This window comes from Nycticebus coucang, chromosome 15 (assembly GCF_027406575.1).
Source record: "Nycticebus coucang isolate mNycCou1 chromosome 15, mNycCou1.pri, whole genome shotgun sequence".
NCBI classification, from domain to species: domain Eukaryota; kingdom Metazoa; phylum Chordata; class Mammalia; order Primates; family Lorisidae; genus Nycticebus; species Nycticebus coucang.
The window spans coordinates 75386975-75412958 of record NC_069794.1 but is presented as its reverse complement, the minus strand read 5'-3'; the positions used below and the strand labels follow the sequence as shown (position 1 = coordinate 75412958).

At 37.9% G+C, this 25984-nt stretch overlaps 1 protein-coding gene and 1 pseudogene across 2 annotated transcripts in view; one reads left to right on the top strand and one right to left on the bottom strand.

The window, feature by feature from the left end:
* Window positions 1-4370: 4370 nt before the first annotated feature.
* LOC128566401 (heterogeneous nuclear ribonucleoprotein A3-like) lies at window positions 4371-5775 on the bottom strand (annotated as a pseudogene). The gene has a single exon (XR_008374569.1). The product of XR_008374569.1 is annotated as a heterogeneous nuclear ribonucleoprotein A3-like (transcript).
* A 1858-nt stretch (window positions 5776-7633) lies between these two features.
* Window positions 7634-25984, top strand: part of LOC128566487 (phosphatidylinositol 3,4,5-trisphosphate 3-phosphatase TPTE2-like) — a 92024-nt gene continuing 73673 nt past the window's right edge. Inside the window, exons 1-4 of the mRNA XM_053563331.1 lie at window positions 7634-7659; window positions 8627-8677; window positions 16935-16997; window positions 18511-18561. Coding sequence (XP_053419306.1) covers window positions 7634-7659; window positions 8627-8677; window positions 16935-16997; window positions 18511-18561 — 191 coding nt within the window. The remainder of the gene's footprint in view (window positions 7660-8626; window positions 8678-16934; window positions 16998-18510; window positions 18562-25984) is intronic.

Sequence of the window (25984 nt, the reverse complement as noted above, 5' to 3'; positions counted from 1 at the left end):
GAAAACAAGTCATAGAGGAGGAAGTCTTTTATACCTAGTGTGTGTCACCCTAGGTTACTGTGTATGAGACTATACCAATGTGGGCCGCAGAAAGAGAATCCTATCTGAAGGAAAGAAGAGCCAGCAGTGGACAATGAGCAAAGGGGCTTTCAGCAGACAAGAAAGGAGCTAGCAGACCCTAGAATTGTCCCTCGCACTCCAGAGCTCTGCAGCCATGTGAGGCTGGTGCCCTAAAATCACACCCGCATCACCTTGGATGGAACTCTGTGTCAGGCCTGCAGTTACCTGACCATATGTGAAAGCAGGGAACGCCTTTACATTGTGACACTGAGGAGTTGATGAGGGACTAGAGCAGGGGTTCTCAACCTGTGGGTCGCCACCCACAGGAACTGTATTAAAGGGTTGTGGCATTAGGAAGGTTGAGAACCCCTAGACTAGAGAATCAGGTAAAAAAGGATTTGTACCTACAAAATGCAGCTGAATTTGAAATAAATTAAAACGCAAATGTGTTGGCATTGTGTTAGCTTCAATAGTCAAAACCTGAACTTACATCATGAGTACTTAAACACTTTTTTTACAGACTTAAGATATTCATTACAAACATGTAAAGATACATTTCTTGGGCAAAGACATACCAGTTTCTTAATAACAGATTCCATGTAAATTAAGGGTTAACTACTTTGTAACTTACACGGAAGTTTTAGCTGATTTGAGCCAAAAACTTAAGTGTGGGGAGTAACATGCTATCTTATTCTGTATCATTTTCATTCTTTAGTACTGTCTCAAATGAATTAAAAACAATATCCTGGGGTGGATTCACCAATGTAACACAGGATATGGATAAACATACAAAATATATAACAAGTAAGGAGTTGATGGAAGGACTTGAGAATCAGGAATTTATTTAGATATACTTGTTAATACTTGTACTGTATAATATTTAATATATAACAAGTAAGGAGTTGATGGAAGGACTTGAGAATCAGGAATTTATTTAGATATACTTGTTAATACTTGTACTGTATAATATTTAATATATAACAAGTAAGGAGATGATGGAAGGACTTGAGAATCAGGAGTTTATTTAGATAAGCTAAAAAGGGTCTGTACCTATCAATTACATTTGAATTTGAAATTCATTTACCAAATCCTTTCATATGTGATTAGGTTAAATAAAAACTGAATTTAAATCTTCAGTCTTTAAATCAATCACAGGCCCAGGATTTTCATTACAAACATAGAATCATTTCTGTGGATAAATTTTATAAAAGTTTCCCAAAAGCTTTGAGCGCCTGTGGCTCAAAGGAGTAGGGTGCCGGCCCCATATACTGGAGGTGGTGGGTTCAAACCCAGCCCCGGCCAAAAACTGCAAAAAAAAAAAAAAAGAAAAAGTTCCCCAAAACTAACTTACATATTATTAAAGATCAACCAGTTTAGAAGATGTTAAATAATTATACGTAATTTGAGGCAGAAAGTTAAATCTAGAAAGTAACATGTTGCTGATCTTTATTCTTAATTCCTATAGCTCTGCCTCCCATGAATACACACCAGCACCCCTTGAGGAATCTATTTTGTCAGAGAACTATGAGATACTATTAAACCAATATAGATATATTAGTAGATTATATAGGCATCTATATCAATAGGTATACTATTTTATAGATGTGTTCACACTCATATGTGAATCAACTTGTGCACACACACAATTAAACACAGAGAAAGAAAAAGATTGAGATTTAGAAGTTCATCATCAGGAGTATCCATGGCAATGCAGACTGTCTTTAACGCTCTTTCTTTGGTGTGACACTGTAGAATGTATAACTGCCTTTCTATTTTTCATGGATCTCTTTTGTAAAAGAGAACCAGATAATTAGAGGAATGCTTCCTCCTCTTAGTATGTGTTGGACACCCTGAGTAACCAGCAGCCAAAATCCTTGGGAAATTTTCAGAATACCTGTATATGAGACTTTACTAGAGTGAGCGGAGGCAGGAGATAATTCTATCTGAAGCAAGGAGGAGGAAGCAGGAGGCAGAGAATAGGTGAGACGTCAGCAGAATTTAACATAGCTAACAGAGATTGGATATGTCCCACACCTCGCAGATCTCTGCCACCATGGAAGTTGTTGCCCCAAACCCAAAAGCAACATCGTATTGGAGGGAGCACTGATGTAGACCTACAGCTACTTGACCCTATCTGAGGGACAGGAAAGACAACCATGTTGGACAAAAGAAAAGAGAATATGGAGAGACTTAATAAAGAAGAAGCTGGATGGAATAAGAGGAATGGGTTCCTATGAGCTGAAGTTAGATTTAAAATAAATTTCACCATAAAAGCCTTTCGTGCATTGGTTCAGGTTCATTACTAAGAAACTATTTCAAATCTTGAGTCATTAACTCCTTGGAGAGGTATAAAATAGTTTGTACAAACATATGAATTATCATTTCTTGGGACTATGACATAGACTGACTTACATGTGAAACTTTTAAGAGTCAGTATACAAGATGAACAATAACTAAAACTAATTTGAATTAAAACAGGAAGTCATGTGATGTCTCATTATATATCTTCTTAATCCTTTAGTAACCTCTCTTATGAAATAACGTCAGAGAGCTCGAGTGAAATCACCACTATAAGGTAAGATATAAATGAACTAATACATGTGTATGTCTTCTTTTTTTTTTTTGACAATTTAGCTCAATTTTAATAAAAATGTTTCCCAAGCATTATTTTGACCAGATACCCAGGTTTAAGTTAACATTGACAGTGTCCATTTATATAACCACACTTGAAGTTGTTAAGTACTTAACCATTTTCTAATATTAGCCTATTTTCTATACTGCTTATTCACATACATGCCCATTGACAAGTGGAATGTCTGTTTACATTTATTGGTTTGTGAGTGTTTCTGGAAAACTGCAGTATGTGTGAAGACCAATTTCCATGCTGGCATTGCATGCGTCCAAATATTAATAATGCACAGAGGCACAGAATTAGAGCAACAAGAGGGCATATTCAAACACTAGCACTCCCCATTCCCCTTTTTATTGCTTGTTTTGCTTAGTACTTTTTAAAACAAAAGAATCCCAAATTCAACGTTCAACTGCCAAAGGAAGAGTAACAGCAGGGCACATACTTAGGGCTGGAATGAAATTGTAAGCACTAGCTGGCGCAAAACAGTAGACATTGGTTTATATATATATTTATATATGTATGTATATTATGATCTTAACTCTTCTCAACCAGGGACTTTCAAACAAATTGATAACTCACATCAACATGATTTAGATTGAAATACACACAAGAAAAACAATGTGTTCTTTGGGAATTTAAGAACTCAAGAATACCCAAATTTGAATTCAGGTCTTTAAGTGAGAAGCTTATACTAAGCAACTATGCTACATTTCTGCTGCAGTAATTTATTTTAAACGATTATACCTGGACTATTCTTGGTTTCTTCCAGCAAAATGTATAGGGTACAAACCGGAAGCATGCCAGCCAGTTAAGGGTATTATTAATAATGCATGACTTTTATACTCTGAGTGCATGTATTAAAAAAATCGAACCAAGGAAAATAAGATATTAAGGGCTTCTTGTGCTTTTAAATTAAAGAAAAAAAGGTACCCACTAATTTCCTGAGATATAGCAGGCTTAGTGGTCCTCTATTATGTAAGATTTTTAACACTGGAGAGAGAAGGGAAAAATTATCCACTACTCCTTTCCAGAATTTAAATAGATGGCAGCAGACATTCTTTAACCCCAAAACTATGGCAGCAGTTCAAATGTGACCAAGGTGAGTGTAGAATGAAGATGTTCTAAACACAGCTAGGGCTCAGCAATTCTAACACACTAAAATCATGATTACATTTTGGAAGAAAATGCACAAAAACCAAATAGGAATTTTGAGATTTTCATTTGATGGTAATCTTAACGCTATTAAATTCACAAATACGCTAATTTAAATACCCAATCCTATTTATCTAAAACACACATTGCAAACATACAAATATCTGTTCTCTCCACATGTCAGCGCCCATTCATATGGTTTGGAAACGGGGAGAATAGGTTCCCCTTAAGTTGCAAGTCAGCAGGTGTTTCTTTACAGTTAACTTTAGCAAAATTCATACAAAATAGTAATTAACAATGATCTTCTTAACTCACAAGGAAACACCTTCAAAACTGCATTTTGTTAAAGTTTCTGTACTAAAATGTAGAAAAACTGAACTACACAAATATTGAAAAGTTAAAAATTCCTTAATTTTTTATTCCTGGTACCACTACCACAATTTACAGGGCAATATACCTGATGTAATGAAAAGAAAAAGAAAAAGACAAAGCTACAACAGATAAAAGACCTCAGGAATGTATCTAATTGACACTACATTGCATTAATCAATAGCTGCACTTTTTGCAAACTGTGGCTATGACAGTCCTGAACAAGAAGGGTTTCCTGTTTAAGCTGCAGTAATTTTTCTGACTATGGATCATCGTTCCTTCTGTGGCAGATTTTTACAGTTCCTCTAATGCATTTGGGACGACTGTCTCAAAGTAACCTGCAGCTTTCCTGACAACTCCTTGCTCTCTCTGCTGCTAAGAACTGTAGCCCTTTTATGTTGTTTTTAGAACCTTCTGCTACCATAGCCACCACTTCCACCACCAGATCCATAACCACCACCATATGGACTGCCCGAGCTTCTTCCACCAAAACTGCCCCCTTTCATGGGTCCATATTTGATTGCTGTTGTCCACTATAATTTCCAAAATCATTATAGTTCCCACCACCACCATAGTTACCACCTCCAAAATCTCCTCCTTCATTGTAACCATCATATCCTCCTCTACCACCATATCCACCACCTTGGTTTCCATATCCTGGTCCACCACCACCATAGCCCCCTCTCCTATTGTAACCAGGACCACCGCCATAGTTCGCACCGTCACCTCCAAATCCATTGTATCCACCATCACCTCCTCCATAACTACCTCTGCTGCCACCACCTCCACCACCATATCTTCCTCTTCCACCAAGTTTCCACCACGGCCAAAATTACCTCCACCACCTCCAAAGTTTCCTCCCCGACCCATAAAGTTGCCAGATCCACCTCCACGACCTCTTTGCCATCCAGCAGACTGCATCTCTTGTTTAGAAAGGGCCTTTTGCACTTCACAATTATGCCCATTAATAGTGTGGTATTTCTGAACAACAATTTTATCGACAGTATCATGATCATCAAAAGTTACAAAAGCAAATCCTCTCTTTTTTCCACTCTGCCTGTCTTCCATAACTTCTATGGTTTCAATCTTGCCATACTTTTCAAAGTAGTCTCTCAAATTATATTCTTCTGTATCTTCTTTAATACCACCAACAAAAATTTTCTTCACTGTGAGATGGGCACCAGGCTTTACAGAATCCTCTCTAGAAACAGGTGTCTTTGGTTCCACAACAGCCCATCAACCTTGTGTGGTCGAGCACGCATTGCTGCATCCACCTCTTCCACACAAGAGTAAGTCACAAAACCAAGGCCCCCGGGACGTTTTGTTTGGGGATCTCTCATTACCACACAATCTGTGAGTCTGCCCCATTTCTCAAAATGTTCACTTAAACGATCGTCTGTAGTTTCAAAGCTCAGACCACCAATAAACAGTTTTCTCAACTGCTCTGGTTCCTTTGGATCATGGCCCTCCTCCCCGGCGGCGGCGGCGACGGCCGGAGTCGGGCTGGGCGCGACCGGGCGGCGGTTTTACCTTCATTTTGAGACCGGACTCGCCTCTTCCAACTCGAGTTCAATATGGGACGGAGAGGAAGAGCACATGTGTATGTCTTCTATATGCCCATATATCCTTGCGTTCATACACACACAACCTACAAGAGATTGAGATTTGGGATGTTCACTGTTAGAAACATTGAAATACAGTGTTTCTTGCTAGCTGTTTCTAGTGTCCTGTCACGGTAAACTTCTGTGTCTTTCAAATCTTGATATGAAGATTCTCTGTCTTTTGAATCTTGGTCTAAAGAAGAATAAGCAGTCAAAGAGGGAGCCTTCTTACTCCTAGTCTTCATCCTCAGTTACCAGCAACCAAAACCCTTAGAAAAGTATCAGAATGTCAGTGTATGACACCCTAGGAGAGCTAAGGGTGGGGAGAAATCCATTTGGAGAAGAGAAGAAGGTTCAAGTACATAGGGGACAGGGAGAGTCCTAAGAAGCAAAGATTGAAGCTAATAGACCCTGGATGCATCCACCACTCAGTAAAGCTCTTGCTGGTGACCCCAACCCAAGCCCACTAGCACACTGGATGGAACCCTTATCTCAGGTGTGTAGTTACTTCGCCCTCCCTGAAGGGTAGGAAAGACATCCATGGTTTGTGAAGATGTAGATATGGTGGATCCCCTGGAGACATGAAATGAGATGGCTCAGGAGAAATGAGTATCTACAGACTGAAGTTCAGTTGTGAAATACTGTTACACATTGAGATTAGATTAGATTGTGTCGTAAAGGAGTGTACCTGAAGTATGAGTCATTAACTTTTAGATAAGTCTAAATTTTTCAGTGAATTCTTAAAAATTTAGTTAGTCCACTAGTTTATTAGTTAAAGAGTAATCGTAGTTGATTTGAACCAAGAATTATATCTGGGAAATCATGTGACGTGTATATACCATTTAATTATGTTAGCATTGCCTTCAATGAAATGACCCCAATAACTTAACAAAACCATTTGGGAAAGAGGACATGTAAATAAACAAATACAGATACAGTGAAACATCCCTAGTTGAGCACTTACCTACATTGACCACCTCCTTAAGGTGACCTAATTTTCATAGACCAGACATGCACCACATGTACATATCAGTACAGAAGGCCACGTTTCTTATGTTGGCCGCATCCATGTATTGAAGAGTTGGTTATAGTCCCTGGGGTAGTCAACTTACAGAGGTTCTACTGTATGTATAAACACATGTATCCATGTAAATGCACATATAGACACACACGAAGTCTTCATGAAGAAAAAAGAGATTCATATTTGTGAAATTCATTGCCAGGAACATCCATAACAATACACAGTGTCTTAGAAAATGTTTCCTAACATCAACTTACATCAGAGAATAGTATAAACATAATTTTTATATATACAGGGACCAAAACAATTGTGTGACTTGCTTTATTGTGATGTTAGCTTCACTGTGGTGGTCTGGATCCAAACCCACAACATCTATAAGGGTTTCCAATATTTTCTCATAGCAGCCGAATTAACTGAAGAGAAATCACCTTTCTTTTTCTTTTCCTTTTCAAGTATAGTGTAAATACAATTATTTCAAGGTCTGCCTCCTGATTTATACATTATTTTTAAATTTTAATTCATTGTTTAGGCAAAGCGCCATCCGTAACCTATAACAATTCTATGTCTTAAAAGATTTAGAAATTTTCTAATAACTCATTTATATATAAATTTAGGATCACCAGTTAGAAATGGTAGAATAATTTGAACCTGAAAGTTAAGCCTAGGAAGCCACATTGTGTGTGATTGCATTTATTCCCAAGTCCTGTAGCACTGTCATGTATGAAAGTCACATTGTGTTTAACTATATTTTTTTGATTTAAATCCTATAGCACTTTCACATATGACACCATATCAACAATGTATGATGGAACAACCAGTGAAACGTGAGCTATATTTTATTAAATAATTATAGATGTATGAATAAATAGATTATATAGGTAGATAACTCAATAGATGTACTAGGTATAAACATATTTACACTCTTATCAACACATGCACATGTACATTTAAACACAGACAAAGAGGAACATTGAGATGAAACAGTTGTCTGGAGCCTCCATGGCAATACAGAGTGTCTTTGACACTGTTTCTTAGGTGTCACCCTGTAGAATGTATAACTGCCTTTCTATATTCCACGGATGGATTTGGTAAAAGAGGACCCAATAACAAAAGGAGTGCTTCTTCCTAGTGTGTGCTTGATAAACTGAGTAACCACCAGCCAAAATCCTTGGGAAATTTTCAGAATGGTTGTATACGAGACTTTACTAGATTGGGTCAAGGGCAGAGATAATCCTATTTGGGGCTTAGTGGAAGTAGCAGAAGACAGAGTATAGTTGAGACTTCAGCAGAACTTAACATAGCTTATAGAGCCTGGATGTGTCCCACAACCCCCAGATCTCTGCCACGAGGGAAGCTGTTGCCCCAAACCCAAAATGAAAATCATTTTGGAGAGTACCCAGACACCCTACAGCTTCTTGACTATAGCTGAGTGGCAGGAAAGACAACTGTGGTAGGAAAAGAAAAGAGATGACGGAGGGAGTTAGGAAAAAAGAAACTGGATGGAAGAAGAGTTATGGGGTCCTATGAGCTGAAGTTAAATTTAAAATGAATTTCACCATAAAATCCTTTCATACTTTGGCTCAGGTTCCTTACTAAAAACTATATTTAAATCTTTAGTCATTAAATTAACACTTTGGAGAGGTTATTACTTATTATAAACATGTGAAGTATCATTTCTGGGGAATACGACATAGTAGATTCCAAATACCTGACTTACATATGAAGCTTTTAAGGATTGTGGAAATCAGGAAATCATGGGATGTCTTACTGTATACCTTTTTAATTCTTCAGCACTGGTGATTGTCAGTGGAAATCAGATCCAAGCAAATTCATCGAAGCAAGGTAAGATATCAGTGAATTAATACATGTATATTTGTTCTATATACCCACACACACATGCATTCATACACCCAATTTAAGAGATTGACATTTGGGATGTTGACTTGGATGAAGCATTGAGGATACAAAGTGTTTTTATCTGTTTCTAATGGTAGCTTTTTTTGGTGTAATATTCTTTGTCTTTTGAACCTTGGTATAAAGAAAAAGAAGAGGTCAAAGAGGAAGTCTGCTTACTCCTGGTCTTCATCTTTTAGTTGCCAGCAACCAAAACCCTTTGGAAAGTGTCAGAATGTCTGTTTATGACACTCTAGCAGAGCAAGCCACGGGCAGTGGAGAAAATCCATTAGGTTGAGTAAGAAACAACTATACTGACATCGGAAAACTTTGATAAGTTTTTTGATAACTCTAAAGTTTTAGATTAAATTCCTTTTTTGTTAAAGCCTCTTTCTCTTGCCCAGACTGGAGCTCAGTGGTACAATCATAGCTCATAGTAACCTCAAACTCCTGGGCTTAAGCAAATGCTCCTGTTTCAGTCTCTCAGGTAGCTGGGGCTAGAGGTACATGCTACCACATCTAGCCATTTCCTTTTTTAAAATTTTTTAGAGCCAGGGTCTTGCTATAAAAGCCAGAATGGTCTTGAACTCCTGGTCTCAAGTCATCCTTCTATTGTAGCCTTCCAAGAAGCTAGGATTCCAGCCAAGAGCCACTGTGCCCTACTTTTATACATTGAATTTTTAAAGGCCAGTTTATAAGTTAAAGAGTGATTGTAGCTGGTTTGAACCAAAATCTAATGTAGGAAATCATGCAATACACACACACACACACATATATATATATTTTACTTCATTAGCACTGCCTTCAGTGAAATGACATTAGCAAATCAAAGGAAACACCTATGAAATGTGAGATCTAAATAAAAAAGTATAAACAGATATATCCATGTAAATAAACACACACACAAAGCATACATATACACACAGAAAAGAGAGATCAAGATTTGGGGAATTCATTGTCAGGAGCAGCCACAACAACACAGAGTATCTTAGACCCTGTTTTTTAAAGTCTTCTTTTGTGCTATACTATCTATAAATATCTTTCTATCTTTTTTGGATATAGTCGGATAAAAAAGATACAGGTTATAAGAAGGATGCTTCTCATTCATAATTTGTTGGTCACCATTAGTCACCAGTAGCCAGGAACCTTGGGAAAGTATGAGAATGATGCCCTGAGAGAGGGGGGCCAAGACAGAGGAGAGTCCTGTGTGTAGCAAGGAGAAACAAGCAGTAGACAGGGAGCATAGGAGACCTCTGCAGAAAGGAAAGGGAATAGTAGACCCTGGAACTGTCTCTCTGCCACCATGTGAGGCTGCTGCCCCAAAGGCAAAACCACCGTTACATTCTATGGAGCCCCTGTCTCAGGTCTGCAGTTACTGGGCTCTGTCGGAGGGACAGGGAAGATGCCCACCACAGGTGAGGGACTGATTAATGGTAGGTGGTGTTGGGATTTGGGAAGGCACAGGGCAGGCAAGATGTGTTCCCACAAACTGAAGTTGAATTAGGTATAAATATTATCACAAATGGTGTTACAATTGGGGTTAGGGTAAAGAGTAAAGACATGTATGTCAACTTGAATCACAAAGATTTTCACAAGCCTGAGATTTTATCAGTCATATAAAGCTTCATTTCTGGAAAAAAAAAATACCAAGTTTCAAAAACTAATATTAATTTTAAGGCAACTAAATTATAAATTATATGATGGTTATAGCTACTTTGTATTAGAAAAATAAGTCTAAGAAGACATGTGGAAGTCATTTTGTAACCTGTTAGCTATGACCCAATTGAATTATAAAAGAGTAATCTGCGGTAGAGTCATCAGTGATGGGTGAATATCAATATATTTATAGAGGGAGAGGAAGGGAAGATAATGAGATTTATAAAATTTATTTACAAATGACATACTAATTAACCACAGTAATAAAGAATTGAAATTCAATTTTTATTTTTATTCACTAGGCTCTTTTGCAAGTCCTGAGATAATCTTTGCATAATACATATGAGGGTTAATGTTAATTTGGAAACCAGTATATCATAAAAATTATGTAATTAATTGACATACATATTTAGAATTCAGCCACTTTTTAGAGAAGTAGGTCTTTGAAAGTGCTTGGCTCTGACATGTTTTTAAGTTTGTTTTGGGTTTGTTTGTTTTTGTTTGTTTGTTTGTTTGTTTGAGACGGAGTCTTGCTCTGTTGCCTGGGCTAGAGTGCACTGGTGTCACCATAGGTCATAGCAACCTCAAACTCCTGGTTGCCTGGGCTAGAATGCACTGGTGTCACCATAGGTCATAGCAACCTCAAACTCCTGGTTCAAGCAATCCTTCTGCCTCAGCTTCCTGAGTTGGTATAAGCATGGACCACCATGCTCAGCTAATTTTATTCTTCCTTTTTTTGTTTAGAGACTGGGTCTCACTATGTTATTCGAGCTGGTATGGAACTCTTGCCCTCAGGTGACCTTTCTGTGTTGGCTTCGCAATGTGCTAGGATTACAGTCCATGAGCCACCATGCCCAGCCTCACATGTACCTTTCTTTTTTTTTTTTCATTTCCTTCTCAAGGGAGGTGATGACATGTATATTTTTGAATCTGTATAAACAAATAAGGCATTTCAAAAGAACACAAAATTATTAAAGCTGTAAGTAGAGCAATAAAACTATATTTTAATTGGTTGAAGCACAGTAAAATATAAAGAAAATGAAAGAAATAAAAAACAGACTCTAAGTGATCTTTGGTCACTCAGCAATCAACCTGTCTCATATTTGTGCACTTGGGAGTTCTTATGCAAAAGGAGTGTATGGAAATAGAAAAAAGTAATGAAATAATGGGCTGAAAATATTCGTCATTTGATTAAAGTTATAAATGTATGAGTGAAAATAAGGGGTTCGCTCAGTGCCCACAGCACAGCGGTTACAGCGCCAGCCATATGCACAGAGGCTGGAGGGTTCGAGCTGGGCACCTAGGCCAGATAACCAACAATGACAACTGCAACCAAAAAAATAGCTGGGCATTGTGGTGGATGCCTGTAGTCCCAGCTAATTTGGAGGCTGAAGCAAGAGAGTCACTTAAGTCCAAGAGTTTGAGGTTGCTGTGAGCTGTGACACTACAGCACTCTATTGAGGGCAACATAGTGAGACTCTGTCTCAAAAAAATAAATAAATAAGGGGTTGATAAACCCCAAGCTGCATAAGTCAAACATCAAACAAATAAAAACACATCAGGGTATAGTATACTCAAATTACTTAAAACAGCTCATAAAGAGAAACTTAAAAGCAACCAGAGTGGGAAAAGGCATATGACATAAAAATATAAGCAGGCATGAGATTTCCCTTTAGAATCTATGAAATGCAGAAGATAGTGATGAAACACCTTTAAGGTGCTGAAAGAAAAAAAGGGTTAACCTAGAAATCTTTTATACATGAAGCTCAAATGAAACTTTATTTTTTAGATGAAGCAAAGAGAAAATTTGTCACTGGGAAGCCTGCATTGTAAAAAATATATATAAAAGGAAAGTTTTATTTTTAAGTTCACATTGATATGAGAGTACAAATAATAGGTGCCTAATTTGTATTTCTTAGGTCAAGTTCACGTTGTATTTGAGCTCTTCACCCAGGGGGTGTGCTGTAATACCATTACATTGTGCACCGTAGGTGACAGCCTACCAATCCACCTCTCTCCTCCCCTTTCACTTTACTATTGAATACACTGGAAACCTGCTTTTCCCTTCTTGTGATACCTTACTAAGACAAATGTACTTCAACTCCACGTAGATAATTACAAAAGATGTAAAATCTCCATCTTTTTATGACTAAATAATATTTCATGGTATACATATACCAGTTTATCAATCTGTTCATGGGTTGATGGGCAGTTGGCTTGATTCCACATCTTAGTGATTATGAATTGAGCTGCAATAGACATTCTAAATGTTTATCTATAAATGTCCTTTTGATTAAATGATTTTTTTTCTTCTGGGTGGTTACCAGTAATGGATTGATCCTGCAATCCCATTACTAAGGATCAGGCGTCCTCAGACTTTTTAAACAGGGGGTCAATTCACTGTCCCTCAGACCGTTGGAGGGCCGGACTACAGTTTAAAAAAAAAAAAAAAAAACCATGAACAAATTCCTACGCACACTGCACATATCTTATTTTGAAGTAAAAAACAAAATGGGAACAAATACAATTCACACCGCTTCATGTGGCCCACGGGCCACAGTTTGAGAACCCCTGATCTAGATATACTTTTAGCTCTTTGAGGATTCTACATACTTCTTTCCATGCAGGTATATTAGTTTGCAATCCTACCAGCAGGGTAAAAGTGTTCCATTCTCTCCACACCAGCATCTGCAGCTTTTGGATTTGTGTCATGGGCTATTTTCACTGGAGTTAGGTGATATTTCAGAGTGGCATTGATTTGCATTTCTCTAATGATTAGGGGCAATGTTTTTCATGTGTTTTATTGTGCTGGTTAGCCACATATAGAAGACTGAAACTGGACCTGGACCTCTCACCACTTACACAAATTGACTCTCACTGGATAAAAGATTTAAATGTAATACATGAAACAATAAAAATTCTAGAAGAAAGTGTGGGACAAACTCTTGACAAAATAAGCCTGGAAAAAGATTTTGTGAAGACCCCCTTGGCAATTGCAGCAATACCAAAAATAAATAAATAGGATATGATTAAGCTAAAAAGCTTCTACACAGCCAATGGTACAAGAAGTAAAGCAAACAGACAGCCTTCAGAATGGGAGAATATATTTTCATGCTAGTAATCTGACAAAGATCTAATAACCAGAATCTACAGAAAACTCAAACTAATCAACAAGAAAAAAGCAAACAATCCCATTTAGAAGTTGGCAAGAGACATGTACATTTTTAATCCTACCACTGACTTGAATAAAATGACATCAGTGGTGCAACTACTTTGATATATCTTTGATCTATCTCACCTTTAAGTGATAGTGTTATAAAGGACTAGTGATGTCATTTACTTGGGTCAGTGCTAAAGGATGACTATTCATGATATATAAAAAGATAGATAGATAATAGACAGATAACAATATACAGAGTATATGTACAGGCAATCCTTGCTTTGTTTGCTCTTTCACTTTGCAGATCTTATGTTTTCTATAGATAGGCTTTTTGGCAATCCTGTATTGAACAAATCCCTTAGTGCCATTTTTCCAACAGCGTGTACTCACTTGGGGTCCCTGTGTCACTTTCTGGTAATTCTCATACTATTTTAATCTTTATCATTTTTATGTCTATTATGGTGATCTGTGTTAAGTGATTTTTATAATTGTTTCTATTGTAATTGTTTTGGAGCACCGTGAACCATGCCAGGATAAGATGGTGAACTTAATCGATCCATGTTGTGTGGGTTCTGACTGTTCCACTGACCAGCTGTCCCCTTGTATCTCCAATTCTCCTTGGAACTCTGTATTTGAACATTGTAATTAGGCCATGTAATAAGCCTATGATGTCCTGTAGGTTTTCAAGGGAAAACAGTCACACGTCTCTGACTTTAAGCCAAAAGCAATAAGTGATTGTGACGAAGGCATGTCAAAAGCCAAGATAGGCCAAAATCTAGACCTCTTGTGCCAGTCAGCTAATTTGTGTATACAAAAGAAAAGTCCTTTAAGGAAATTAAAAGTGTTACTCCAGTGAATATATAAATGATAATAAAGCAAAATGGCCTTATTGCTGATATGAGGAAAGTTTTAGCAGTGTGGAGAGATGATCCAATGAGCCATAAGGTTTCCTGAAGCCAAAGCTTGATCCAGGACAAAATCCTAACTCTAATTTTATTAAGGCTGAAAGTGGTGAGGAAACTTCAGAAGAAAAGCTTGGAGCTAGCAAAGGTTGGTTCATGAGGTTTAAGGGGAGAAGCTCTCTCCCATAGCATAAAAGTATGAAGTGAAGTGAAACAACTAGCACTGGTGGAGAGGTAGCAGTAAGTAATCCAGAAAATATAGTGAAGATAATTGATGAAGGTGGCTACATAAAACAACAGATTTTCAATGTAACTGAAATGACCTTCTACTGAAAGAGGACTACATCTTTCCTGGCCAGAGAGGAGACGTTAATGTCAGGCTTCAAAACTTCAAAAAATATGCTGACACTTTTTGTTAGGGTCTAATGTAGCTGGTGACATTAAGTGGAAGCCAATGCTTTTTGACCATTCAGAAAACCCTAGTACCCTTAAGAATTATGCCCAAACTCTTCTGTTTCAGCTCTTTAATGGAAAATCAAATACTTAAAATGGTTTACTGAACATTTTAAGCCCACTATTGAAACTTACTGCTCACAAAAAAAGTTTCCTTTCAAAATGTCAAAATATCACTGTTCATTGCATCTTGTCCCCAGCGGCCCTCAGGGAGATGTACAAGGAGATTAATGTTGATTTCGTGGCTATTAATACAATATCCACTGTGTAGCCTATGGATCAAAAAGTGGTTTTGACTTTTGTGAAATACATTTTCTAAGGCTGTAACTGTCAAGGTAATGATTCCTCTGATTGATCAGGGCAAAATTTAAAAATTTACTATGAAGATTTTATTTAAAAATTTACTGTGAAGATTTTCAAATTTATTCTATTTGAATATTGAAAATCTGTTGTACAGTTTACCATGGTAGATGCCATTAAGAACATTGGTGATCCATAGGAGGAGGTCAAAATATCAACATTAAGAGGAGTTCAGAAGAAATTGATTGCAGTCCTCATGTAGAACTCCAGAGGATTCGAGATTTCAGTAGGGGAAATCACTGCAAATGTGGTAGAAGTAACAGAACATGATTAGAAGTGGAGCCTGAAGATGTGACTTAATGGCTGCATTGTCCTGATAAAACTTGAGCAGAGGCAGAGAAATGAAACCAGTGCTGGTGGAGAGGTAGCAGTTGCTCTTGCTGCTTCTGGATGAGCAAAGAAAGTGTTTTCTTGAGATGGAATCTACTCTTGGTGAAGATGCTGTGAACGGTTTTGAAATGACAACAAAGACTGTAGGATATTTCATAAACTGTGCTGATAACGCAGCAGCAGGGCTTGAGAGGACTAACTCCAATTTGGATAGAGGTTCTACTGTGGACAAAATGCTACCAAACAGCATCACATCACATACTACAGAGAAATCTTTTATGATGTGAAGAGTCAATCAGTGAAGCATACTTTATTGTTTGTCTTCAGCAAATACCACCCTGATCAGTTAATAACCAACCAGTAACATCAAATCAGTGCTCTCCACCAGCTAAAAGATTATGGCTCACTAAATTGTCAAATGATCCTTAGCCGTTTTTTAGCAATAAATTACTTTTTGTTGTTGCAGTTCCACTGGGGCCGAGTTTGAACCCACCACCCTCGGTATATGGGGCCAGCGCCCTGCTCACGGAGCCACAGGTGCTGCCCTGAATTCCTTTTTTTTGAGACAGAGTCTCACTCTGTTGCCCCAGGATAGAGTGCTGTGGTATCATAACTCACAGCAACCTCAAACTCTTGGCCTCAAGCAATCCTCTTGCCTCAGCCTCTCTGGGTAGGTGGGACTGAAGGGGTGTGCCACCACATCCAGCTACTTTTTCTATTTTTAGTAGAGACAGGGTCTTGCTCTTGCTCAGACTGGTATCAAACTCCTGAGCTCAAGCAATACACCCTCCTTGGCCTCCCAGAGTGCTAGGATTACAGGCATGAGCCACTGTGCCCAGCCTATAAAATCCTTTAAATTAAAGTATATACATTATTTCCTTAGACGTAATCCTGTTGTACTCTTAATAAACTGTTGTATTGCTTAAATTTAACTTTTGTATGCACGGGTAAAAAAAAATTTTGTGGGACTCTCTTAATGTGATATTTATCTGTGTTCTGTAATTGAACCTCCAGTATCTTGAGATATGCCCGCATATGCATTCTTTATATATTCCTTATATATAATTTTACATTATATTCTCTCTCTCTCACACACACAGAAGGAGAGATTAAGAAGAAGAGAGAAATATAAAAATTCAGTGTTGAAATTATCCATGAGGAAAGAGTTTTCTGGTTAATAATTCTAAAATTCTCTCTTAAAAAAATAGATTTTCTAGGGAGCTAAGTTATGTATTTTATATTTTTTAGATTCAGGGAGTTCCTGTTGCTCAAATAAATTGATCACATCACTATTTCAGGTAGCAAACATCTAATGATATATTTTTGCATTTGTTTGTGGTTAAAGTATATCAGAGGGACTCACCGGACCCGATGAGAATGAAGCTGATAGCCAAGACAAGGCAGATGAGTAAGTCAATTTGAAATTTGCAAACAGAGAACCTTTGATAGATCTCTTTGGGATGCCAGGACTCATATTAAGACAAGAAGGAAAAAAGACTATGGAAAGATATCAAAATTTATGGGAGGGTGGGCACACAATATTTACTTCAATTGAATTTTCAGACAATTGCTATGTTGAAAAAAATGTTCCATCATTTCAGAAGTCAATGTTCTACTTGAAAATTTGAAAAAGGTCCATAAAATAGAGTAATTTTATTGAACGTTTCTTTCTTAACAGATGAATGTAGAATGCTACTTACTCTTAATTCATACTGGTCTTTTCTCATTTTCCCTGGATAGCCTCTGATTCCCTGTAGATTTGTAGATTTTGCTATGAGCACATGAGACTCAGAGAAAAGGTGAAAATGTTTAGCTAACTAAAAGCCTCTTCATGCTCATTGGGAATTTGTTAATGTTGATTGGTTTCTAAGTATTCTTACCTGAAGTAATTCCTGCTGCACTGTTCTGAAGGCATTTTAGCATAGATTCATTATAGTGAAACAATTCATTCTTAAAATCACTTGCATCTGAACTGCACAAATATTCAGGAGATTTTTCTTCTCCCTCTCTCTTGTCCCATTCCATAACCATTCATCAGCTTTGCCAATGTTGGAGAGAGAGAGCACTACCAAAGGGGAAATTAACTGGAACACTGTTGCAATTTGTTGGTGTCTACACAAAGATGACATAGGAAACAAAGGGGGGCAACTTAGTGAATACAAACAGTTCTTCAAATGACCCTGAATTTCCATTTTCTAGAACATTTTCATCATGAATAATCAATGAATAGTTCATTCTGCTACTTAATTAAATTTTATGACTGAATATTAGCTGAATAGTTCTGTAACAGAGCTGCCCGGGGATAGGACAAAATTTAGACAGATTGAGAAAGGGAACAATTACTTTCCTCTTCCTCTACTCCAAAAAAAAAATAAAATAGGTTTTCTTATGTTTTATTTCCTATTCAAATTACAAAACTTCATTGCATGGATCTAGGACACATTTGCAGTAGTCCCCATGAGAAATGTTGGTGTTTCAGCCCAGGGGGATGATCTTGGCTTTGGCATCTGATCGTCTCTTGACACTCCGCAAGTCAAGTTTAAACCTCTTTAAACTTCAGATGATTCAACTGTAAACTGGCGATAATTCTAGCTATGATGTCCGTTTGCTGGGTGTTGTTTTGTAACAAATTCATAAGACAAGTAAAATTAACATCTGTATAAAATATAATAACAAAGCATAAAGTGCTTTGAAAATCATCTAAAACTTAGTGTTTTATTCACATATATTCTAGATAGAAAAGTGAAAAGAACCTTATGAAACAAAAAGGTAAAAATAATAGTTATTGGTGAAAAGTATTTTTAAATACACTTTTGAAGAATTTTTTGTTAAAATTATATTGACGAAGACCTTAGTGTTCTGTATTCCTATATGTGTTAGAGGAAATCTGTGATGAATTTTATTTTTATTTCTTTTTGCAGGGGGAAGATGAAGAAACTCTTGCGATTAATTATGTCATCTTACGCATTTGGGTATGTGAGACTCTAGAAAAGGACATATGTTAAACACATAGGGCATTTAATGTCAGTATTATTAGTGAGAAAGGATTTGAAAACAATAAAGCCGAAAGCATTTCCTCTGGTAGTATGTTGCCAAATGACCCATGTGCCCCGTTTAAGGTAATTTCATTTATCTTGGAATTTTGTTTTAAGTGGGACATTAAGACTTGCAAAGATATGGCATTTGCCTAAGACTAATAGTCACATATTAATGTGGGGTTTTTTTGCCTCTTAAAGTAAAACTAATGAAGCAATCGGGGTTCAAATTCTGTAAGTGTTTTATTAAATATTCACCTGGAATCACTTAAATTCTAGAAACATTGTATTCAAACTTCTTCTCAACATGAGAGTAAGATTTCATGCCACGCTGCAGATTTGCACAGTATAATCACTTTCTTTTGAATTCATAATATTTTTTATTAAATCATAGCTGTGTACAATAATGCAATCATGAGGTACAATGTGATAATTTTATATACAGTTTGAAATATTTTTATCGACTGGTTAACATAGCCTTCATGGCTTTTTCTTAAATATTGTGTTCAGACTTTTATATTCTACATTTAGTAAATTTCACCTTTACCCTTCTGAGATTCACCATAGGTGTGGACCCATTAATTACCCTTCATCCACCCATCCTCCCCTCTCCCCTCGCCTCCCTTGCCCCTTTCCCCATATTCTTGTGCTGAGATTGGGTTATAGTTTTCATATGAAAGCCATAAATTAGTTTCATATTAAGGCTGAGTACATTGGGTACTTTTTCTTCCATTCTTGAGATACCTTGCTAAGAAGAATATTTTCCAGCTCCATCCATGTAAACATGAAAGTGGTATAGTCCCCATCTTTCTTTACGGCTACGTAATATTCCATGGTGTACATATACCACAGTTTATTAATCCATTCATGAATAGATGGGCACTTGGGCTTTTTCCATGACTTAGCAATTATGAATTGGGCTGCAATAAAACATTCTAATACAAATATCTTTGTTATACTTTGATTTTTGGTCTTCTGGATATATACCTAGTAGAGGAATTATAGGATCAAATGGCAGGTCTATTTTTAGATCTCTAAGTATTCTCCAAATCTCTTTCCAAAAGGAACGTATGAGTTTGTATTCCCACCAGCAATGTAGAAGTGTTCCCTTTTCTCCACATCTATGCTAACATCTCTGGTTTGGGGATTTTGTGATATGGGCTAATCTTACTGCAGTTAGATGATATCTCAAAGTAGTTTTGATTTGCATTTCTCTGATGATTAAGGATGATGAGCATTTTTTCATATGTCTGTAGGCCCTGCGCCTGTCTTCAGAGAAGTTTCTCTTCAAGTTCCTTGCCCAGCCTGAGATGGGATCACTTGCTCTATTCTTGCTAATACGTTTGAGTTCTCTGTGGATTCTGTTTATTAAAGCTTTGTCGGAGACATATCCTGCAAATATCGTCTCCCATTCTGAGGCCTGTCTGCTTGCTTTACTTACTGTGTTCTTGGCTGTGCAGAAGCTTTTTAGTTTGATCAGGTCCCAGTAGTATATTTTTGATGCTGCTTCAATTGCATGGGGGTCCTCCTCATGAAATATTTGGCAGATCACTTCAAGATTTTTCCCTGAACTTTATTCTGGTATTTTGAGAGTTTCATGTCTTAAGTTGAAATCTTTGATCCAGTGAGAGTCTATCACAGTTAATGATGGAAGGTGTGGGTCCAGTGTCAGTCTTCTACAGGTTGCCCGCCAGTTCACCCAACACCATTTGTTAAATAGGGAATCTTTTCCCCATTGAATGTTTTTAACTGGCTTGTCAAAGATCAGATAACGGTAAGTAGCTGGGTTTATTTCTTGGTTCTCTATTCTGTTCCATACGTCTACCTCTCTGTTTTTGTGCCAATACCATGCTGTTTTGATCACTATCAAATTATAGTATACTGTGAGGTCTGGTAGCGTGATTCCTCCTGCTTTGTTTTTATTTCTGAGTAATGTCCTGGCTATTCGAGGTTTTTTTCTGACTCCATATAAAACAATGTATTATTTTTTTGAGATCTTTAAAGTATGACAAAGGATATTCCATAGGGATTGCATTAAAGTTGTATATTGCTTTGGGTAGTATAGACATTTTGATAATGTAGATTGTTCCCTGCTATGAGCATGGTATGTTTTCCCATTTCTTAACATCTTCAGCTATCTCTTTTCTTTGATTTTCATAGTTGTCTTTATAGAGATCTTTCACGTCCTTTGTCAGGTAAACTTCCAAATATTTCATCTTTGGTGCTACTGTGAATGGAATAGAGTCCTTGACTGTTTTTTTTGTTTGTTCGTTTTTGTTTTTGTAGAGACAGAGTCTCACTTTATGGCCCTCGGTAGAATGCCGTGGCCTCACACAGCTCACAGCAACCTCCAACTCCTGGGCTTAAGCGATTCTCTTGCCTCAGCCTCCCGAGTAGCTGGGACTACAGGCGCTCGCCACAATGCCCGGCTATTTTTTGGTTACAGTTTGACCAGGGCCGGGCTTGAACCTGCAACCTTCAGTATATGGGGCCGGCGCCCTACCGACCGAGCCACAGGCGCTGCCCCCTTGACTGTTTTTTCAGGTTGGCTATTGTTGCTATATATAAAGGCTACAGATTTTTGAGTGTTGATTTTGTAACCTGAGACATTGCTGTATTCCTTGATCACTTCTAAGAGTTTTGTAGTAGAATCCCTGGTATATTCCAGATATACAATCATATCATCTGCGAAGAGTGAAAGTTTGATCTCTTCTGACCCTATATGGATACCCTTGATTGCCTTTTCTTCCCTAATTGCAATGGCTAAAACTTCCATCATAATGTTAAAGAGCAGTGAAGACAATGGACAACATTGCCTGGGTCCTGATCTGAATGGAAATTATTTCAGTTTAACTCCATTCAATACCATATTAGCTGTGGGTTTGCTGTAGATGGCCTCTATCAACTTAAGAAATGTCCCTTCTATACCAATTTTCTTAAGAGTTCTGATCATGAAGGGATGCTGGATATTATCAAAAGCTTTTTCTGCATCAATTGAGAGAATCGTATGGTCATTGCTTTTTGTTTATGTGCTGAATTATATTTATAGATTTACGTATATTGAACCAGCCTTGAGACTGTGGGATAAAACCCACTTGGTCATGGTGTATTATTTGTTTCACTCTGGATTCTGTTTGCTAGGATCTTGTTGAATATTTTGCATCAATATTCATTAGTGATATTGGTCTATAATTTTCTTTTCTTGTTGGGTCTTTTCCTGGTTTAGGGATCAAGGTGATGTTTGCTTCATAGAATGTGTTGGGTAGTATTCCTTCTTTTTCTGTATTTTGGAAAAGTTTGAGCAATATAGGTACTAGTTCCTCTTTAAAGGTTTGGTAGAATTCTGATGTGAAGCCATCTGGTCCCGGGCTCCTCTTTATAGGGAGATTTTGTATGGTTGATGCTATTTCAGAACTTGATATAGATCTGTTCAACATTTCCACTTTATTCTGGCTAAGTGTTGGGAGGTGGCATGCTTCCAGTTATTCATTGATTTCCTTTAGATTTTCTTATTTCTGAGAACAAAATTTCTTGTAGTATTCATTAGGGATTTTTTGAATTTCTGAGGAGTCTGTTGTTATTTTGTCTTTACCATTTGTGATTGATGAAATTAGAGATTTTACTCTTTTTTTTTTTCCTGGTTAGGTTAGCCAAAGGTTTATCTATTTTATTGACCTTTTCAAAAAACCAACTTTTTGATTTATTGATCTGTTGTATAATTCTTATGTTTTCAATTTTATTTAATTCTGCTCTGATTTTGGTCATTTCTTTTCTTGTACTGGGTTTGGGATTGGCATGTTCTTCCTTTTCATTTGCTTGAGATGTCCCATTAAGTTGTTAACTTCCTCTCTTTCCATTCTCTTAAGGAAGGCTTGCAGTACTATAAATTTCCCTCTTAGGACTGCCTTTGTGGTATCCCAGAGGTTCTGATAATTCATGTCTTCATTGTCGTTTTCTTCCAAAAATTTGTTAATTTCATTCTTAATCTCATCTATGACCTAGCTATCATTCAGCATGAGGTTATTTAGTTTCCATGTTTTTGTATGAGTATACAGATTCTTCTTGTTTCTGAGTTCCACTTTTATTCCATGATGGTCCAAGAAGATGTAAGGAATAATTTCTACTCTTTTAAATTTGCTGAGGTTAGATTTGTGACCTAAAATGTGATTGATTTTGGAGTATGTTCCATAGGCTGATGAGAAGAATGTGTATTCAGTTTTGTTAGGATGAATTATTCTGTAGATGTCTGTTAAATCCAAACATTGAATAGTTAAATTTAGATCTAAAATTTCTTTGCTTAGCTTCTTATTGGAGGATCTATCCAAAACCACTAAAGGGGTTTTAAAATCTCTGACTACTATGGAGCTTATAGGGATGGAGCTGGATGGAAATCAACTTGCTCATGTCCGTTAGAGTTTCTCTTATAAATTGAGGTGCATTTTGGTCGGGTGGATAAATATTAATAATTGAAATCTCATCATATTGAGTATTGCCCTTAACAAATATGTAGTGACTCTCCTTATCTTTCCTTACTTTTGTTGGTTTAAAGACTATTGTATCTGCAAATACAATTGCAACACCTGCCTTTTTCTGTTTTCCATCTGCCTGGAATATAGATGACCATCCCTTCACCCTGAGTCTATATTTATCTTTTAAGATAAGAGGAGATTCTTGTATGCAGCAGATATCTGGTCTGAGTTAATGTATCCAGTCAGCCAACCTGTGCCTCTTTAGAGGACAATTTAAGCCATTCACATTAATTGAGAGTATCGATAGGCCTGGTAGAATTTTGGGTATCAAGTTTTTCGAAAGACCAGTGGACATTTTTAATCCTTTTGCCACTGTGCAAGTTGGAATTTGATCAGAAGTTTCAGAGTGAGTTTACTTTTATGGTGGAGAATGGTGCTGGTCATTATGGAGGATATGTCTGAAGATATCCTGGAGAGCTGGTTTAGTTATGGCAAATTGCTTCAACATGTGAATGTCACTAAAATATTTAATTTCTCCATCGTAAATGAAACTCAGTTTAGCTGGATTCAGGATCCTGAGTTTGTTTTAGGAGATTAAAATTTGATGACCACCCTCTTCTAGCTTGAAAGGTTTCAGCAGAGAGATCTGCAGTCATTCTAATATTCTTCCCCTTGTAGGTTATTGTACTTTTATGTCTGGCTGCCTTCAGGATTTTCTCCTTCCTATTAACTTTAGTGAAGTTAATTATGCTGTGCCTGGGGGATGTCTTATTCGGGTAGAGTCATGCTGGGTTCTGAAACTGCCTGCTATCTGGATTTCAGGATCTCTTGGCATGTCTGGAAAGTTCTCTTTCATAATCTCCTGAGGAAGAGCCTCTGTGCTTTGTGAAGCTACTTCATCACCTTCAGGGATCCCTATAAGGCAAATATTAGTTGTCTTTGAATTATCCCAGAGCTCTCTGAGAGAATGATCTGTTTTTGCTGTCCACTTCTCTTCCTCTTTGAGCATTTGGGATTGTTCAAAAGCTTTGTGTTCAATGTTGGAAATCCTTTCTTCTGCCTGTTCCATTCTGTTCCTGAGGGATTCTACCATATTTCTCATATCATGTAAGGCTGCAACTTCTTTTCTCAATGTGTCTAAATCTTTGATAATTTTGTCTTTGAATTCATTGAATTCTTGAGACATCTTCTGAATTAATCCTACAATTTCTAAATCCATATTTACTTCCATTCTGTTGATCTTATTTGCAATCCAAATTCTAAATTTGATTTTGGACATCTCAGCCATTTGTTTGTGAGTGGGATCCTCTGGTTTGGCTGGTTTGTCATTCCTAGGGGGAGTTGAACTGTTCTGGTTATTCATGTTGCCAGAGGTTTTTTGCTGATTCTGCCGCATGATTGTTTTTCAGTGTTTACCTAGATAAGCAGGTAAGGTGAAATTGGATTGGAGACTTCTGGGGTGGTGGTTGACCAGCCCTTCACCAAGGAACTGGGACTGTTCACTGCAGCTTTTCCTCTATAACTTTGCAAAAGGCTTGTACAGTACTACAGTCTGTGACTTTAGAGGCCTGCTTTGTGTGGTGGGGGTAGGTGGTTCTGTCTTGTATTCAGCCGATCTCTGTCCAGTCCTAGTGAATAAATGACTCTGGATTGCAGTCTCAGATTTGGAGAAACACAAGCAACTAGGTCATCACTTCCCCCACCAGTAATACCTGGAAGAGGACAATAAAACCTTCCCACTACAGAAAAACTGGGTACCACCTTGGCGGGTCCTCAGGTGATTTGTCCAGTTCAAGAATTCCAAACCAATTGTCCCAAACAGCACCCACTCTCTAGCTGGAGAGTTCAAAGATCTCCAGCAACTAGACATTAGGTGAGTACTGGTAGCTCAAGTGTGGTTTGAGTGCCTCTGGTGCTCCAAGGAGTCAGAAAGGTCCGTCCAGTAGGAGATTTGGAGCAAGGGGGTTGATGCCTCTTTCCCCACCTTGCTCACCCTTCACCACCAGACTCTGGTCACCCCAGTCTCTGGTAGCCCCACCAGTAGTCTCTGTTAACCCAGTTTTGATGGCCCAGTTTTGTCCAAAAAGCAAATGTGCCAAGGCTATGTGCCTGCCAGAGTCAAAATAAGGACACTGCCTCCTCCTTCTCATGGATACCACAGTCTGTCACCATACAGCAGGGGAAACTGAGGTCTGCCTGCCTCAGATGCTCAATGGCAGCTGAAGAAAGTTCCACCTGAGCTCAATCTAAACTTGAGGATATCCAGACAGCAAAAGAATTTCTCCCTCAGCAAGTGCATCTTTGTTGCCACTGTTCTGCAGCTCTGGTATCCCTACAGGGTGAAGTCTGGTTCCCTCTGGCAGGCAATAGAGTTGGGGAGATGACTTTCCAGAATTATACCCCAGCAGGATCACTCTATTAATGCTGATGTTGGGTGGGAGGTGTCTACTCTTGGGTTCATGCACCTCAGGAGTTTCCGAGCCTCCACCGGCAGTGCAGAAACCCAAGCCTCTGTCTGCTGCTGAGATACACTTTACCTGGGCCAAGTCAGTCACCTTTCCCTCTATGTCTTTCTGTACAGTTACTGGATTCACAGATGCAGCACAGCTGTACTGCTTCTGTCTATGCAATGCCCGATCCTAGCCAAGAAGTGCAGACAATCTGTTTTCTGCAGGGGTTGGACTTCTAGACTGCCAGGCCAGTGGGGAGGGGTAGGCAGGAAGTTCAAGGTGGCAGGGAAAATATTTGTTCAAACTTCCTACCAGACAAGGGAATTTCTGGGCTTACAGCAGGGGCTCGCTGGACAAGGAGTCCCAACTTCCAGCAATTCCCTCCTGTGGGGTGAGGAAGTAGAGCCTCAGTTCATCGCTCATTAGCAGAAATCACACAGC